The sequence below is a fragment of the Thalassophryne amazonica genome, chromosome 6, assembly GCF_902500255.1.
Source record: "Thalassophryne amazonica chromosome 6, fThaAma1.1, whole genome shotgun sequence".
Classification (NCBI taxonomy): Eukaryota; Metazoa; Chordata; class Actinopteri; order Batrachoidiformes; family Batrachoididae; genus Thalassophryne; species Thalassophryne amazonica.
The window spans coordinates 115,205,536-115,225,147 of NC_047108.1; the positions used below are offsets into that span (position 1 = coordinate 115,205,536).

The 19,612-nt window shown below is 43.4% G+C and overlaps 1 protein-coding gene across 2 annotated transcripts in view; it reads right to left on the minus strand.

The window, feature by feature from the left end:
- The window catches only part of kazna (kazrin, periplakin interacting protein a), a 461,830-nt gene that overhangs the window by 22,383 nt on the left and 419,835 nt on the right, over positions 1-19,612 (minus strand). Inside the window, exons 3-8 of one of the 2 annotated variants that reach the window (XM_034173198.1) lie at positions 12,660-12,796; positions 10,354-10,524; positions 9,971-10,054; positions 3,924-4,113; positions 3,620-3,756; positions 3,239-3,362 (exon numbers count right to left, since the gene is read on the minus strand). In XM_034173198.1, coding sequence (XP_034029089.1) covers positions 3,239-3,362; positions 3,620-3,756; positions 3,924-4,113; positions 9,971-10,054; positions 10,354-10,524; positions 12,660-12,796 — 843 coding nt within the window. The remainder of the gene's footprint in view (positions 1-3,238; positions 3,363-3,619; positions 3,757-3,923; positions 4,114-9,970; positions 10,055-10,353; positions 10,525-12,659; positions 12,797-19,612) is intronic. The other variant, XM_034173197.1, reaches the window with a different exon arrangement.

Below are 19,612 nucleotides of genomic sequence, written 5' to 3' on the forward strand. Positions count from 1 at the left end.
ATTTCCTTTTTGACTTTTTGTTGTTCTGTGGGGCAGCAGAGTTGAATAAGAATTTGCAATTTGATTATTATTATTGTTAATTGCTTTAATTAACTTCCAACATGTTAGTCGGTGGTTCCCACGTAACTCATTTGTAATTCAGTCCAACCACCAAAAGATGGTGCCACACTCTTAGGAATTAATGCAATATGAAAATTGCATATAAATGCATTTGCCTCAATGTAACAGAAACAGGAATCCAACATGTTGCTGTCTATGAACTAAATGAGCAAGCAGAGGTGAGAGTCACCTAACTGGCACTACGAGACCCAGTGAACTCAAGCATGAATACCAGTAGGAGTTCTTGTGCGACGATATGTTTGATTCTGTGAACCAGGCTTTTCTGTAGGACATCCTGAAAATTTGCCGGATCTCCAACAAGTTGCTGGACATCATGACCACCTTATACACGAGCACTGTGAGTGCTTTGCAGAGAGCAGGTGGAGTCTAACACCTTCCAAGTGAATTTTGGCATTTGCTCTGTGTTCAATGCTCTGGTGAACATGGTGTTGGGGTCAGGACCTGGAATCCAGCGGTCTTGGTACCTTGGTTGATGAGGAAGAGTTCACTGACCTTCACTTCGAGGATAATGCTGTGATGTCTGCACAGTAAAAGCTGAGTGAGGAGTTGGATTTTCTTGAGTTTGCACTTGTTTTGGATCAGATTCTTTGACTTCTGTGTCTCCAAGTCCTCGGCTGAGGAACTTGAGAGATGTCTGGGAACATTTTACACAATCATGAGTTTGAAAGCCAGAGGTGCTCAATGATACAGATTTCTTTCCAGGAGAATGATTGTCCATATCTTCAGGGTCCCGGTGCTTCCAGTCTTGGTTGTGAGACTTGGACTCTAACCAGTGAGCTAATCCAAGAAGATCTGTCTGCAAGATCACTGGGTACTGCTGAAAAGATTTAGTGTCAAATGAGTGGTTAGTTTGGGAGACTCACTTGAGGTGTACTTCTTACACTGTGAGAGAACATCAGTTGCAACGTTATGGCCACACGGGATCCAGCATGCAGGTGCCTCAATGCTGAGGACCCCAGAAACTGAAAAAGGCCAAGGTAGCACCAACAAATCACTTGACTGTGAGGAACTGATTGCTGTTTCTTGGCGTTTGGAATGGTCTGGTTGTCTGATTGGGTGGTTGCCCATCAGGACACATGATTGGACATCCTCAGAATCTCTTCTTATTCAGGACATTTAAGAACAGGTCACTGTCCCCTAGTTATCTTCGTCTACCTCACAGGTTTGAATGTTTGAGGTGAAGCTGCTACTTAATCAGAACTAACTTGCATTTTCTGTGAATATTTATTCAGCAACCTTTGTGTGATTTCACATTCTGTGTGAAGACTTTTAGTTTTAAGGCCGTGACTAACAGTCTGTTCTGGAGCTAAATGTACTTCCCACGTGCACAAGCGATAAAACAACCGGAGAGACTAAGTACCCTGATATTAATGTAAATGGATTCTTGTGTCTCTGTTGTTAAATGGAGTTTCAGTCATCAAAAGTTCACATTTGTTGCAAGTGGATTAAATGTGAGTGCATTCTGCTTGAAAATAACAAATTTAAACTAATTCCCATTATCGGTTCATAGTCCAGAACTGGAACTGGAACCAACAGAATGACAGAAGGAGATTGTTGCCTTCAATAGACGCCAATAGAAAGTTGATGCCCACAAACTCTTCCAGGAGGTTTTTCTGCTCGTGTGAAGTACGCTGAGCTCCCAGGCTGAGGTTCACTTACACCAACGGTCCAGGTTTTCACTGCAACCACAGATTCCTCTGGATGATTTGGCGAAAGCCAATGCGAATGAATGAAATTAGGAGCAGGTGTGGTTGTACTGACATGCAGTTTGTCTGCACCCTGCTGGAAATTTCTGAGCTTGTCAGGGAATAATTGTGTCAGTACATGCATGTGGAAATTAGGAGTAGGTGTGCCATCTCCCACCTGCTGGACATATTGCAGGGAATAATCTCAGCATCACATTTATGATGGAATTAGGAGCAGGTGTTGGACATGTCTAGGACTGATGCAAGAAACAATCTCATCATCATATGCATGATGGAAATTAGGTGCAGGCGTGGTTAGGTGGTCTATCCAGCACATAGTTGCCTGAGTGTTGAAGACCCCAGTGGTTGCAGAAGACCAAGGGGATGCCCACGTTTCACCTGGCTGTGGCAGACAAATAGTTATTTTAGAGATGTGGGAAGGGACCGGTTGTCTACCTACGTGGTTGACATCCAGGACCCAAAGCCGTTCTGTGGTGTCAGTGGAGGTGGAGAAGCATGGCGCCAGCTCATGATCTCAGATGTGACTTGGCTTGTGGTTAAAGTTACTGATAGCTTGTCTGCCACCTGCTGGATAATGTTAGGGATCACTGCAGAGAATAATCTCATCATCACGTCTATGATGGAGATTAGGAGCAGGTGTGGTGGCAGTCGCATATAGTCTGAAATCCTGCCCCCTTTTGGCCCTTCCTGGAACGGGTTTGTGACCACTGTGTTTGTCACGGAGTAACGGTAAAGTGCGTTTCTGAACAGTGACAGGCTGGCGGTGGATTTGAGGAGTCTGCATGCTGCCTACAGGAAACTGTTCTCATCGTGGCAGTGTTAGAGAGGGGTGGACCAAGCAGGACAATCAACAGGGAGGAGTTCAGTGAAAAAAAAATAAAAAATAGGTATGGGAGGGGGGCATGTCCAAACAAAAAGCATTCAGGATCAGGAGACATTTACAAGCACAAAGTGCACATCAACTGTTATTTACACTTACAGCAGTCCTTCAAGTTTTCAGTTGAGTGAAAATCAAAACATAAAGAACAATTAAAAGATCCGATCACAGCTGTTTGGGACGTCAGGAGATAATCCACGTCGTAGCTGTTTGACACTGTCCACTCTATTTACAGACTGTACATCCACACAGGTGCAATTTGCTCAGTAAGGTTCACACTTCAGCCAAGCGAGACGCGCCTCGGGCTTCTGACACGGCCCTGGACCGCGATTCTCACACACACACACACACACACACACACACACATGCACATTACATGTCTGCACACGCCAACATCAACACCTTCAACAGAACTCATCGTGCACACAAAGCTGTCTTCCCATTAACCGCCACTAGGGCTCCGCTGCTGGTTCTCTCAGACATGCGTGTTACCAGTCTGCGTCTTCCTCTATGTAATAATCAGGTGTTGAAGTACCATCAAACAAACCGGGGTCGAGGGATTTGCGCTGCTTTCCCCGTGCGAAGACACGAGACAGAGAGCCCAGGCCCATCTTCTCCTTCTTCTTCTTACGCTTCGCCTCCTCCAGATCTTCTAGGGACTGAGAAAAGAGAGGAAAGCAGAAAAAAAATAATGTGAGGAGATGTGCTCAGAATCAGAAGCGGCGCTGAGTGGTTATTAACCAACACAACACAAAGGAGAGGTGACACTTGACAAGCACATATTTAGCGGCCAGAACTCACCGGAATCCAGTTTGACATCAATTAAATCAAATGTGGGAGACGACAGGCGGCAGGACAGTCAGCTACTATGAAGGAAGTGATTAGTTGGGAGGGTGCAGTGGTGGGCAGCTCTTACATTGCAGAGGGAGTGAGTTCGATGGCGCGGCGAGTTGATGTCGCTGGGCGTGGACGAGCGGTCTCCGTCCATCGCCGAGGCGTCAGAGATGATAGAGGGTTGACGTGAGTGGCACGGGCTCACCCGCACCGCCGCGACTAAACAAGACGAGATGATAAACGGTAACGTGTTGAGAGAACAACAGAAGCACCAAACTTCAACTCAGTAACATGAGGAAACACCGAGTCATCCAAACGAACTCTTTATGAGTGAGTTATGAGGTTGAAACGGTTTTCACTCTGGATGTTCTTGGCTTCACGCCTACCTTGTCTGTCGGGTGGATGTGCCGTGTGCACGTAGAGCGTCTGTTGGCTCTGTCTGATGGCGGCAGTCAGAGGGAGGTCCGCCTGCATCACCCACTCCTGGTTGTTGCCGTTGACAACTGTTTCCGTGGGCATGGCCACAGAGTGGCGCTTTGGTACGTCCTTGGTCAGGGTGGCTAATGACTGCTTAGCCTTCAGAAGGTGAGAGGAGACTGAATCACTTAGTGCAAAGACAAAATGCACCACAATCCTCAGTTTTTCCCTGCAAAGAACAGCTGATTATAAACGGTTAGTGTGCTCCTCGTGTTATTTCTGTCCATGCACACGAACGTACTGTACGTGTGTATGTGTGCATGCGTGTGGCTGAGGCAACACGAGCAAATGCAGAAATCACTTACAGTGGGGTAAAAAAGTATTTAGTCAGCCCCTGATTGTGCAAGTTCTCCTACTTAGAAAGATGAGAGAGGTCTGTAATTTTCATCATAGGTACACTTCAACTATGAGAGACCAGATGAGAAAAAAATCCAGGAAATCACATTGTAGTATTTTTAAAGAATTTATTTGTAAATTATGGTGGAAAATAAGTATTTGGTCACACATAAACAAACAAGATTTCTGGCTCTCACAGACCTGTAACTTCTTCTTTAAGAAGCTGTTCTGTCCTCCACCTGTTACCTGTATTAATGGCATCTGTTGGAACTCGTTATCTGTATAAAAGACACCTGTCCAAAGCCTCAAACAGTCAGACTCCAAACTCAGTTTTTCAATTTTTCAATTTATTTTCATTTATATAATGCCAAATCACAACAGAGTTGCCTCAAGGAGCTTCACACAAGAAAGGTCTAACCTTAATAACCCCCAGAGCAACAGTGGTAAGGAAAAACACCCTCTGAGGAAGAAACCTCAAGCAGACTCAAAGGGGTGACCCTCTGCTTGGGCCATGATATAGACATAAATTACAGAACAATTCACAAAACGAATATACAGGAAATGCTGTTGGTGCACAGGACAGGAGGGTCTCCAGCACAAATACCACACCCATCTCTAGATGGAGCTGCACCTTAAACAGAGAGAAAAAAACAGAATCAAGCATGAGAAAGACAAGAAATACTGTATAATTGGTCAGCATTAAACAACAAGAAAAACAAGAAATACTAAGGTGATCGCCGGCCACTAGCCCTAAACGTCACTAAAAGACCCAGAATTTAGGTAAAGCTGGGGCCGCGGCCTGCTCCAGTTACTCATAAAATGAAATGAGTAAAAAGCGTAAAACAAAACTGTACCCGTATGCTAGCCATACGAAAGGGAAAATAAGTGTGTCTTAAGTCTGGACTTGAAAGTCTCCACAGAATCTGACTGTTTTATTGACAGAGGGAGATCATTCCACAGAACAGGGGCACAATAAGAGAAAGCTCTGTGACCCACAGACTTCTTATTCACCCTAGGGAGACAAAGTAGTCCTGCACCCTGAGAACGCAAAGCCCGGGCTGGTACGTAAGGTTTAATTATGTCAGCTAGGTAGGGAGGTACCAGTCCATGAACAATTTTATAGACTAGTAGCAGAACCTTAAAATCTGATCTCACTGGGACAGGAAGCCAGTGAAGAGACGCCAAAATGGGTGTAATGTGGTCAAACTTTCTGCTTCCTGTCAAAAGTCTGGCTGCAGCATTTTGAACCAATTGGAGACCCCTAATGCTGGACTGCTGTAAACCAGAAAATAGAACATTGCAGTAGTCCAATCTAGAAGAGATAAAAGCATGGATCAGGGTCTCAGGATCAGCCATAGACAGGATGGGAAGAATCTTCGCTATATTTCGCAGGTGGAAAAAAGCAGTCTTCATAATATTTCTAATGTGGAGGACAAAGGACAATGTAGGATCAAAAATTAGCCCAAGGTTCCTCACTTTGTCAGTGTGATGCATGACACACAAGCCTAGGTTAAGCATTAGCTGGTCAAATTCATGCCGATGTCTCACTGGACCAAGAGCCATCATTTCAGTCTTATCAGAGTTTTAAACTCTGAAAAGTAGGAAGTTTCTGAGTTGTGCTTGTTTTTGTTGATCAAATCAGAGTAATAGGTCCGCTTTGTAGCCAGTAATGCATGCTTATAATCTAAGATAGTGTCACGCCACGCAAGGTGGAAAACTTCTAATTTTGAACTACGCCATTTCCGTTCTAGACCTCTTGCCTTATGCTTGAGGTCACACAAGTAATCACTGAACCAAGGTGACTGTGTTTTGGGGGAGCGTGGTTTTAACACAGGTGGCGCAATCATGTCGAGTGTAGTTTGAGCACTGAGTTTAAACTATCCATAAGACTGTCTACTGACTGGGTATTTGCCAAATGTGAGGCTAAGACATCAGGCAGTTTAGCTTCAAATTCAGTCTTAGTTGAGGAGTTGATGCATCACCGTAGTGATATATAAGATTTTTGTTCCAATAAACACAGCAGCGAAACTGTAAACTTAATAAGTGAGTGATCAGAGACCACTGATGTAAGAGGCATGATGTCAGTATTCATGACAGCAATACCATGTGCGAGAACCAAATCCAGGGTATTTCCATTAATATGCGTTGAGTCCCGAATGCATTGCCGAAATCCTAATGCATCCACAATTTCCATAAATGATTTGCAGAGGGGATCAGAAGACTTATTTATATGAACGTTAAAGTCACCAATAATCAGAATGTTATCTGCACGAGTTGACAAGTTAGAGATGAAACTCAACCATGGTCAAGACCAAAGAGCTGTTGAAGGACACCAGGAAGAAAATTGTAGACCTGCACCAGGCTGGGAAAAGTGAATCTACAATCGTCAAGCAAGTTGGTGTGAATAAATCAACTGTGGGAGCAATTGTAAGAAAATGGAAGACATACAAGACCATTGATAATCTCCCTCGATCTGGGGCTCCATACAACATCTCATCCCATAGGGTCAAAATGATCATGAGAACGGTGAGCAAAAATCCCAGAACTACACGGAGGGACCTGATGAATGACCTGCAGAGAGCTGGGACCAAAGTAACATAGGCTACACAATACGCAGAGAGGGACTCAAATCCTGCAGTGCCAGGCGTGTCCCCCTGCTTAAGCCAGTACATGTCCAGGCCTGTCTGAAGTTTGCCAGAGAGAATATGGATGATCCAGAAGAGGATTGGGAGAATATCATGTGGTCAGATGAAACCAAAATAGAACATTTTGGAAAAACTCAACCCGTCATGTTTGGAGGAAGAAGAATGCTGAGTTGCATTCCAAGAACACCATACCTACTGTGAAGCATGGGGGTGGAAACATCATGCTTTGGGGCTGTTTTTCTGCAAAGGGGACAGGACGACTGATCCGTGTTAAGGGAAGAATGAACGTGGCCATGTATCATGAGATTTTAAGCCAAAACCTCCTTCCATCAGTGAGAGCATTAAAGATGCAATGTGGCTGGGTCTTCCTGCATGACAATGATCTCAAACACACCGCTCAGGCAATGAAGGAGTGGCTCCGTAAAAAAAGCATTTCAAGGTCCTGGAGTGGCCAAGCCAGTCTCCAGACTTCAACCTCATAGAAAATTTGTGGAGGGAGTTGAAAGTCTGTGTTGCCCAGCGACAGCCCCAAAACATCACTGCTCTAGAGGAGATCTGCATGGAGGAATGGGCCAAAATACCAGCTACAGTGTGTGTAAACCTGGTGAAGATTTACAGGAAATGTTTGACCTCTGTCATTGCCAAGAGAGATTATGTTACAAAGTATTGAGTTGAACTTTTGTTACTGATCAAATACTTATTTTCCACCATAATTTACAAATAAATTCTTTAAAAAAATCCTACAATGTGATTTTCTGGATTTTTTTTTTCATTTTGTCTCTATAGTTGAAGTGTACCTATGTTGAAAATTACAGACCTCTCTCATCTTTCTAAGTAGGAGAACCTGCACAATCAGGGACTGACTAAATACTTTTTTACCCCACTGTACAGATGTTTTGCAATTTAAAAAAACAAACACACCCTGCAGCACATGCAACAATTTAAAAAGGTGTCTGCTGCACGCGCACACACACACACACACACACACACACACACACACACACACACACACACACACACACACACACACACACACACACACACACACACACACACACACAAAACACAGACATGCTGCAGAGCTCAACAACACAACCGAAGAACTAACAACACAAAAAGAGGTTTCTGGCCAGAGGACTTTTACTGAGTTCTGCTGTTCAAAAATAATACAACACAAAACACGGGTAGATTCAGAATAAAATCATCAATGAAGTAAATAATAAACCTACTCAGCTCTGTTGACCAGTTAGCAATCGGCAGTGAGGAAGAACGTCTCTTCATCAATTCCCAGACAGGATGGTGGATGTGGAGAACCCAGGTGTGTGTGGGTTCGTTAAATGTGGGAATGTCATTGTTGCACACCAACAAACACATGATCGCTGACAGATCCTCAGCCTGGTCTGATGGCTGGGAAATTATGAGGACCTGCTGCACAAACCATCACTTCCTCTGAGGACTTCTTGTTTCACCAGAGCCCCGTTAGCTGTCTTGTGTTCTGAGTTCCTGTTGGACTTTCACGGTTACCATAGTGGGCATGTGACACACAAGGTCCCCACCGTATTTCACCCCAACAGACAGTCCCAGACTTGATTCGTTACCCAGGTGTCACGGCGCAGATTAGGGGTTGGGTTTTGACACCCATCAAGTAGCAGTAAAGCAATAAAGTGGACAGTCCAGGAGTTAAAGTCCTCCATGCAGAAACCTCTCTTTGTCTTGTTTTTCCATTGTGTTGTGGATCTTTGTGTGTGTTTTTGTCTTCGCTGTGTCAATTTACAGGCGACACGCTATCAAATTAAATGGCTGCATGTGCTGCAGCAGATAGTTTTATGGGAAAGTGATGGTCTAGTGGTTAAGCATTGGACTTGAGACCAGAGGATCCTCTGTTCAAACCCCAGCCTGACCGGAAAATCACTTAGGGCCCTTGGGCAAGGTCCTTAATCCCCTAGTTGCTCCAGGTGTGTAGTGAGCACCTTGTATGACATCAGTGTGTGTGTTTGTGTGAATGGGAGGCATCACTGTAAAGCACTTTGAGCTTCTGATTCAGATGGAAAAGCACATTATAAATGTACTCATTTTACCATTTGTGTTCTCTGCCTTTGACAGACATTTTCTCAATTTGCACATTTTTTGATGCAGTGAGTTGCTGCTGAACTGATGCAGCTGGTTTTTGTATTTGTATGTATGTTTCTGCATTTGCTCGTGTTGTGGCCTCTGTTGGCCACAGCAACAAGGTGCCGACTGCACGTGGATGTCAAGGTTCTCCCCAGAGGTCCTCATGTTGTTGTCTTATCAAAAATGCAATTGTATTCATGTTTTAGTGCAAAATCCTTCACTGCACTGCTGTAAAATAAATAAAAATATCTGGAGGAGGTGTTTGGATCATAATTCATTTGCCTCTGGAAACGTAATGAATCAGTGCAGAGAGAGTCTGTGTAGAGCCGAGTGACAAAACAACACTTCATTCTTTTTCTTTTTCTTTTTTCCTGTAACACATCCACAGAGCGCTGGAGCCTCAGGAGGCGACGCGTCTCGTTTGTGTCAGTCAAAAGTTTGCCTGTTTTCTGATTAGCCCCGACACATTCTAATCTCATTATTGTGGAAATCATGCCAAGCAACAGGCTGCAAATCAGCACCGCACAATCACCTTCACTGCAATCATCTCAACTCACCGGAAGTCAAATGATTATCAGTCCACATGCAGAAACAGAACACACTCACAAACCTTCGTAGTAATTAGTCACCACAATATTGAAGTTTTCTGCATTTCACTGATTAGTCCCGAGACACATTCAGATCTTTGCTGGGATCACAGCTTGTTAGGGTCGCTGGGATCAGCAGGGGTCAACTGGGGGTTAGTCAGACACGTGCAGCCAGAGGGGGAACTTTACACCACAATCAGGTCACAGGTTGGACAGATTTCCAGGGGACGGAAGGGTCATAAAAGGTCAGATTTGAAGTTGGGCTTCCCGTCTTACCGCCATGACCCTAGGAGAGGAGTCCCTGTCTGCAAGCCGCTCAAACACCCGGAACTCCATTCTTTGATTCACACAGTTACTCATCTGGGGGTGGAGACATGAGGGACGTCTATACGCTGCAGGTTTGATTATGGAGCCATAATAGTCTATTTTCACAGAGAGACTTACAGAAAACCCAAAGAATGAAAACATTTTTATGATAATTTTCCAGCTTGTTTTTCATTTTCTTTTCATATGGATTCAGCAAATCAACATTTGATTCATGTCAAATTAAAGGGAGTGTCCTTCATCCTTGGTGTTTATGTGAATTTCAGCAAGAAGCGAATCTATACACAGAAACTGGTTTTGTCTGTTGGTCTCGCTGCTGTTTGTGTCCGTCTTACCATGGCCAGTTCAGCCTCCAGTTCCTTGATGCGGTTTTCCTTGAGGTCCAGCTGAGTCCGCAGCATCCCCGTGTGTTCCGTGGCTTCTTTAGTCTGCCGCCTCAGGTCCCACTTCTCTCTCTCCAGAAGGTCCTTCTCCTTAGCCAGTGCCTTGACTGCGTCCTCGCTCTCCTAGTTGACACAGAAATCCTGATTGAATGGTTTGCATCTCAATTGTATGCAATTAATTGACATCAATAAAAACTTTCCCTTTAGCTTTTGTGTGAAGATGACTCACACTAAATTGTCCAAAACATCACAAAACGAGTGGGAGCAGAATATTACTTTTTCCCCACTAAATAATGGTGTCAATCAGGGATGTGTTCTGTCTCCTCTACCATTCAATGCTTGCATGGACTGGGTGTAGGGGAGGGTTGTTGTAAAAGGTTTGCTAACCTTGACTTCGTGGATGATGCTGGGATCTTTGAGGAATCAATGGATGCCCTGATTGTAGTACTTGAGAAGCTAAGTGAGGAATAGGAGGTTCTGCGTTTGTATAGTCCTGGACCTTGACTAAGATCCGGGCTTTCACTGACCTCCAGAATTTGACCATCTGACATATTTCTGTATGCAGTGAATGTGTTGAAGTTATCGAGGCATTCACTTATCTCGGCAGTGAGATTCATGTGACCTGATCTGGTGCCGGTAACATGTTGGAATGCTGGTAGTGCACCTGCTTCGCAACAACAAAGTCTGTCTTTCAAAGTCATGGGTGGTTAAGTTTAGTGGTTTGGATTAAAGATATAACACGACTGAGGTGTGAAATGAAGTGGTCAAGACAATAAATGAAAGAGATTAAATGACCTGAGGAGGTCTCTCAGGGTGAGGACGGGGTCAAAACAAAATGACCTGGAATGATTGTTTGGCGTGCTGGATAGGATTTTTTTTTTCATGGCCACTAGAGATCACTTAACCTTAAGACATAGGAACAAAATGCTAATACAACCTGCATGGGGTCATTTTTGTGGGGAGGGCCATTTCCCTGAAAATATATTTTATAGCACTGGATTAGATTAACAATCAATATGTTTGAAAAATTATATCAAAAACAACAGTTCATTTGTTGATTATACAAAGAGTACAACAACTAACAATGTTCATCATCAATTAATAATTCCTAACACTTATCAAGCAAATCTGCAAAAAGAACTCAACAGAACAAATGTGATATTTTATGATTCATAAAATTTATCTCTTCACCTATGCAGATGATATTATATTTTGCATTCTAGAATGCTATATTATAGTTAAGGGGTTTCTCTAAAATAATAATAATAATAATAATAATAAATAATAATAATAATAACAATAATAAATTGCTGTAGCACCTTTCAAGGAATCCAATTAATACATTATTCGGAAGACATCTGCCTAAATATAGAATGTTTTGAGTGTTGACTGTGTATGATCTAAACAACATTACATCACTCATGGTTGGACAAGAACAGTTGAGGATTGTGTTGTCAGTGTCTTTTTGTTTTTTGTGTTTTTGTTGTTTTTGGCTTGTTTGTTTTTGTTGTGGGTCATTCCATCTCAATTCACCCAGGGGATCCCAGGTCACCCCTCAGTTGTGAGTTGTCAATTTGATATGTTGTTCCTCTGCCAGAGTAATGGCAAAATGCCAAATATTAGGTCCAAATCTTGTTTTGCAGCTACACCCCAATCAATATAAATTTTCCACATTATATGAAAACAGTGATTTCTACCAAATGTAGACATTAATAACTACTCTGTCATTAGCTTCCCAGCTTTGAAACTACACATCCTAGCCTAATCTTTGGTGTAGTATCTACCTTCCATAAGGCTGTGAAAATTGTAGAAATTCCAAAATTTTACATGTCGTCCTTATATCTGCTTACTCAAAAATCCCTCAAAGATACCAGCTATGGTCTTAAAATTATTTTTACCATGAGAATATCTATGAAGTGAAATCATACATCAGTCTGTTTGGAGCAAAATGTGCAGTTGTGGAAAATGTGCTAATATTTTGAAAACATGAAAATAGGCCATTTTCGGCACCCCAAAAGGCAATGTGGGTATTTGGCAACGCCATTTTTGGAACATACCATCTTGAGATATATAAGAATACATGATATAAATATGAATATGATGCTAAAACATGGAATGACCCTTTTTTTTTATTTAATGTTACAAATGTTTGCAATGATTTGGACTTAAATTTGGATTTCATCCCCAACAGGCTGCTTTGTGGTGAGTGCAGTCACTCTGTGTATGTGTGCACATTTCATGAAGTCATGCTGTCGTACCTTTCTGTGCTGCTCGTAGTTGCGTATGAAGTCGCGGAGTTGCTCCTCTCGGCTCTCCAATGTGGCGTAGAGCTGCTGCATCTGGTTGACCAGATCTGCTTTCTCTGCCTTCAAACGCTTACGGTCAGACTTCATGGCTGTAACAAAGGAAGGAAGGAAGGAAGGAAGGAAGGAAGGAAGGAAGGAAGGAAGGAAGGAAGGAAGGAAGGAAGGAAGGAAGGAAGGAAGGAAGGAAGGAAGGAAGGAAGGAAGGAAGGAAGGAAGGAAGGAAAGATGGTCTTATAGATATTGTGTATCATGGTGGAAAGCTAAAATCGAGAGACTGGATCTCTAGAAATCCCAACCACTAGAAACTGTACTGGTGTTATAAGCACTCAGTGGTTATACGCCTCCCAATGACGGTCTGATTTTGGAATACATTTAACAATATTCAAGTAATTTATGTCTCTTATGTCTAAATTCACTTCTCAGTTTTGGAAAATCCTCAACGTGTTGCTTACTAGAAAGCACCACTCAAAAATGTGCAGTTTTATCACACAGCAGCACAGCACAGGAGTGTGCCGTTAGTCTACCAACTGCAGGAATGAGCACCGGGGTTGTTGGACATGAACTGAATGTTAATTTTACTATTATAATCCACCTCCAGTGTTGGTTCCAACTAGTCTAATGACTGCCGGCTACGCGTAACCACGCTGGCCCAGGACCAGCTTCTTCAGCACATAAAACTCAAGATCAGCTGCACATGTGACCAGTCTAAGACACATCTGTGCAGTAATTGTGCTATTTAATCTGCATCCTGATATGTCTCACCTGCCAGGTGAATGGGATATCTTGGCAAAGGTGAAGTGCTCATTAACAAATATTTAAAAAAGAAGAAGAAAAAAATGAGGGAAATAAATATTTGCTATGCCTGTTGTGTGGGCCGCTGAAGAGGAGGTACTGCTGGCCCACCACCAGAAGGCGCCCTGCCTGAAGTGCGGGCTTCAGGCACGAGAGGGCGCTGCCGCCTCAGGAACAAGCCGTGGTGACAGCTGTCACCCACTAATCATCACATCTGGTATAAAAGCAGGAAGACACCTCCACCAAACTGCTGAGATATCATCTTCATCTGGAGGTAATACTCTCAGCCTTTTGTGATTTATAAATCTGTTATTGTGAGTGTTTGCAGGAGAACCGGTCGTTTTTGCGGAGGCTGTGCAAGACGGTGCTCCTTTTCATCTGAGACCGCTGCAACGTGTTGAGTGAGAGGTGGAGGTGGCATTCCCACCATTGTTACTGGGTGTTCACACACCCACCCTTTGACTGTCTTTTGCTTTCTGCCAGCAGTACCAGATCCGACACGCCGGGAAGGTGGCCACCTGGGGACTCTGGGACTTGGCGGCTCCAGTATTTCTCGGGTTCAGGTGGCGGTGGAAATCGTGTGGTTCCGGTTCGTTTCCAGACGGGCGTCTCCTGTCGTCGAGCCTGCCCACACGCCACCTTTATTAATTGACTGTTGCACATTCTGAATCTTCTGTGTTTGGTTGTGACATTCACAACAGTAAAGTGTTATAATTTGTCTCCTTCCATTGTCCGTTCATTTACGCCCCCTGTTGTGGGTCCGTGTCACTACACTTTCCCAACACCTATAAGAAGTCTGAGAGCGTTCACTTCAACTTGTGACAAACTGGAAACAAAATGAAAGTATTATGTTTACATTTTTGCTGTATATGGTGTATTTTGGAGTATAAGTCACACTTGTTGAGCAGTAAAAATCTCCATTAGTTGCACTTTTCTCTGTATGTGAAATATACTTTTTAACACAGCGTTTCCCTTGGAATGAAGTCAACAACAGCCTGGAACTCAGCAGCACGTATGCACACCACAGGATGCACTGCTAATTAACATAAGGACTTTTAAATTCTGAAATGAAACAACATGGACAAATAAATGTGTAATGAACAGAATACTGGATGTTCACTGAAGCAGTTTGGACAAAAAACCAACCAAACCCTCAGATGGACACGGATACAGAAGTGACAGTGGATTTTTGTAGGAAGCCCTCAGCTTGTGGTGTGCAACATATTGGCTTTTTTTATTGCAACAGTAATCAAGATGGACAAATAAACATACACTGGACAAAACAGTGGATACTATTTGATGTAGTTTGAAAAGAAAAGATGAGATTTTTTTTTAATCAGCTCTTAATTTAGGATTTTTGTCCATTGTTGTAGAGTGCTTTTATTATTGAAGTTTCTTGTTCTTAGTGCATAGATTCCTTGCAAAGCCATATATAAATAGTCATTTATAATTGATAGTCTTCTTCTTTTTTGTCTTTCGGTTGTTCCCGTTAGGGGTTGCCACAGCAGATCAATCGTTTCCATCTCACCCTGTCCTAGGTATCTTCCTCTGTCACACCAACCACCTGCATGTCCTCTCTCAGCACATCCATAAACCTCCTCTTTGGCTTCCCAATTCTCCTCCTGCCTGGTGGCTCCATCCTCAGCATCCTTCACCCTATACACCCTGGGTCCCTCCTCTGCATATGTCTAAACCATCTCAATCTCGCCTCTCTGACTTTGTCTCCAAACCGTCCCACCTGAGCTGTCCCTCTGATATGTTCATTCTTAATCTTGTCCATTCTTGTTACTCCCAAAGAGAATCTCAACATCTTCAGCTCTGCCACCTCCAGCTCCGCCTCCTGTCTTTTTGTTAGTGCCACTGTCTCTAAACCGTACAACATAGCTGGTCTCACTACTGTCTTGTAGACTTTCCCCTTCACTCTTGCTGATATTCTTCGGTCACAAATCACTCCTGCCACCTTTCTCCACCCACTCCACCCTGCCTGCACTCTCTTCTTCACCTCTTTAACACACTCTCCATTACTTTGAACAGTTGACCCCAAATATTTAAAGTCATCTATTTTCACCACTTCTACTCCTTGTAACTGCACGATTCCACTGGGCTCCCTCTCATTCACACACATGTACTCAGTCTTGCTTCTACTGACTTTCATTCCCCTTCTCTCCAAAGCATATCTCCACCTCTCCAAACTAGACTCAGCTTGCTCTCTACTCTCACTACAGATCACAATGTCATCTGCAAACATCATAGTCCATGGGGACTCCTGTCTGATCTCATCCGTCAACCTGTCCATCACCACTGCAAACAACAAAGGACTCAGAGCTGATCCTTGGTGTAATCCCACCTCCACCTTGAATGAGTCTGTCATTCTGACAGAGCATCTCACCACTGTCACACTATTCTTGTACATGTCGTGCACTACCCTAACATACTTCTCTGCCACTCCAGACTTCCTCATACAATACCACAGCTCTTCTCTTGGCACCCTGTCATAAGCTTTTCTAAGTCCACAAACACACAATGTAACTCTTTCTGGCATTCTCTGTACTTCTCCAACAGTATTCTCAGAGCAAACATTGCATCTGCAGTGCTCTTTCTTGGCATGAAACCATATTGCTGCTCACAGATCTTCACCTGTTTTCTAAGCCTTGCTTCTACTACTCTTTCACATAACTTCATGCTGTGGCTTATCAACTTTGTGCCTCTGTAGTTACTGCAGCTCTGCACATCACCCTTGTTCTTGAAAATAGGAACCAGCACACTTCGTCTCCACTCCTCAGGCATCCTCTCACTTTCCAAGATTTTATTAAACAATCTGGTTAGAAACTCTACTGCCATCTCTCCCAGATGTCATCTGGACCAACTGCCTTTCCACTCTTCATCCTCTTCATAGCAGCCCTCACTTCTTCCTTGCTAATCTCTTTTACTTCCTGATTTACTCTCACCACATCATCCAGCCTTTTCTCTCGCTCAGTTTCTTTATTCATCAGCTCTTCAAAATATTCCCTCCACCTTCTCAGCACACACTCTTCACTTGTCAGCACATTACCATGTGCATCTTTTACCAGCCTAACCTGCTGAACATCCTTTCCAGCTCTGTCCCTTTGGCCAATTGGTACAAATCCTTTTCTCCTTCCTTACTATTCAACTTCTTGTACAGCTCACAATATGCCTTTTCCTTCGCTTTTGCCACTTCTCTTTTCGCCTTACGCCGCATCTCCTTGTATTCCTGTCTACTTTCTTCATCTCTCCGACTATCCCAAAACTTTTTCGCCAACCTCTCCTTATGCTTTCCTGGACCTCTTCATTCCACCACCAAGTCTCCTTGTCTTCCTTCCACTGTCCAGATGTCATACCCAGTACTGCCCTAGCTGTCTCCCTCACCACATATGCAGTACTTTTCCAGTTATCCAAAATTGCTTCCCCTCCAACCAGTGCTTCTCTCACCTGCTCGCTAAATTTCACACAACAGTCTTCCTCTTTCAGCTTCCACCATCTGATCCTTTGTTGCGCTCTCACTCTCTTCTTCTTCTTTACCTCTAAAGTCATCCTATAAACAACCATCCTATGCTGTCTAACGACACTCTCTCCTGCCACCACCTTACAGTCTCTGATTTCTTTTAGCTTGCATCTCCTATAAAGAATGTAGTCCACCTGTGTGCACCTTCCTCCACTCTTATATGTTACCCTGTGCTCCTCCCTTTCTTAAGTAGGTATTCACCACAGCCATTTCCATCCTTTTTGCAAAATCAACTACCATCTGTCCTTCCCCATTCCTATCCTTGATACCATATCTACCCATTACTTCCTCATCACCTCTGTTCCCTTCATCACATGCCCATTGAAGTCCGCTCCTATCACCACTCTTTCATGCTTGGGCACACTCTCCACCACCTCATCTAACACACTCCAGAAATCTTCTTTCTCCTTCATCTCACAACCTGCCTGTGGGGCATATGCACTGATGATATACATAATCACCCCTTCAATTTCCAACTTCACCACTCATCACCCTGTCAGACACTCGCTTAACCTCCAACACACTTTTAACATACTCTTCCTTTAAAATGACCCCAACACCATTTCTCTTCCTGTCCTCACCATGGTACAACAACTTGTACCCACCGCCGATGCTCCTGCTCTTACTTCCCTTCCACTTGGTCTCTTGCACACCAATATGTCTACCTTTCTCCTCTCCATGATATCAGCCAGCTCTCTCCCTTTACCAGTCATACTACCAACATTCAAAGTCCCAACTCTCATTTCCACCCTTCTAGTTTGCTTCTTCTCCCGCTGTTTGTGGAAACGTTCTCCTCCTCTTCTTCGTCGTCTCACCCAGCAGTAGCCCAATTTCCACCGGCACCCTGTTGGGCACTAGCACCGTGCCAGATGTTGTTAACCCGGGCCGCAACAGATCCAGTATGGAAATTCAATTCTTAGTCTGCATAATTGGATTGGCTTGTTTTACGCCGGATGCCCTTCCTGATGCAACCCTCCTTATTTATCCGGGCTTGGGACAGGCACTCAGAATGTACTGGCTGCACACCCCATGTGGCTGAGTTTTATAATTGATAGTAATAATAATAATATAAGTAAGTCCCTCGCTGCTCCCTTGTTTGCACTCAAGGTCACCACAGCACATCCTGCATGTTGAATTGGCACAGGTTTTACCACCGGATGCCCTTCCTGATGCAACTCCACATTACATGGAGAAATGTGGCAGGGGTGTGGATTTGAACCCAGAGCCTTCTGAACTGACACCAAGCACAATTAACCACTTGGCCACCACCCCTGCCTAATAATAATAATAATAATCATCATAATAATAATAATAATTCACAATTGCAAAATTGTGTGCTGGTCAAGGACAAACTGCTGTCCTTGCGTGCGTCATCTGTCGTTCTATACAGTAGAACCTTGCATCCAAACCACTCAACAACTGGCAAACCTTCAAAATTTAAATTTACACTAATACTGGGAGGACAAAGCTCTGCCTGCCAAAAAATGCATGCATTTCTACCATTCATAAATGCCTCTTTTCCCCTGAACTTTGGGTCTCAAGTAGGAAATGTACAGAAGCCCTGAAATCCTCACATTACCCACTAGATGGCAACAAAAGCTGCTCAAATGTGTAGCGAGGTCTCAACTGTTTATTCATTTATTCACCTGTAATAATAATAATAATAATAATAATGATTATTATTATTATTATTATTATTATTATATTACAACAACAAACACATGATTTTTCAGTATATACTCGTAAGTCGCACCGGACTCAAAATCGCAGGATCTCTCAAACTAATAATTAAAAGAAAAAAAAATGTCTTATACTCCCGAATAGTAGGTGGAATATGGCAGGAGCTTGAAGCATATCTGCATTGAGCACAAGTCCAGCCTGCAGAAGTCCGTACGTGAAGCATAACGAGGATATTAACCCTCTCAGATAAGAAAGGAGCATTAAATGTGGCTGCTGGTGCAGCTTTAATGTGGAATGGCTGCGTGTTGATAGAGAGGTGAAACACACATGAACTCTCCTGTCAATCGTCTCTGTGCTGCCGGTTGCGTTTGAGGCTGAGTCACTGTTCACTCTCTCCTTTCGTCTATCTCTCTGTCACACACTCTCTAATCCTCTGGCACCTCACCCACACATGCCCCTAAAGAATACAGTTCAGTCTAGTTATTTGAAGGATCTTCTTGTTTTGCCTGCTGAATTCTGTACTACGGCTCCTCATGCTCGATAAAATTTTCTCTCATTTCCTCTTTTTTCCTGAAAAAGTGAATTCCAGTCATTTTAAAGGCCCCCCAGCTGTCTTGTCAGACTCGCTTAATTAAAGCTGTACAGCCTTTGAGTTTTTTATGACTCAAGTCATAAAAACAATTTTTGTTGGCATCATTATAATTTTATGCCTTGGCATTTGAAATAAGGGATTCATAATATGATTTTATCAATATGATCAAAATTTGCACTGTCTGGAAACAATTTAGAAATTCAACCCCTCATGGGGAGAAATTCAAGCGATCCAACGCCACAACCTACATTTGGTAGCGATGTCATGGTTCACATGGGGGCTTCCCGAGCTGCACGAAGATGCTGGGAAGGACACAGC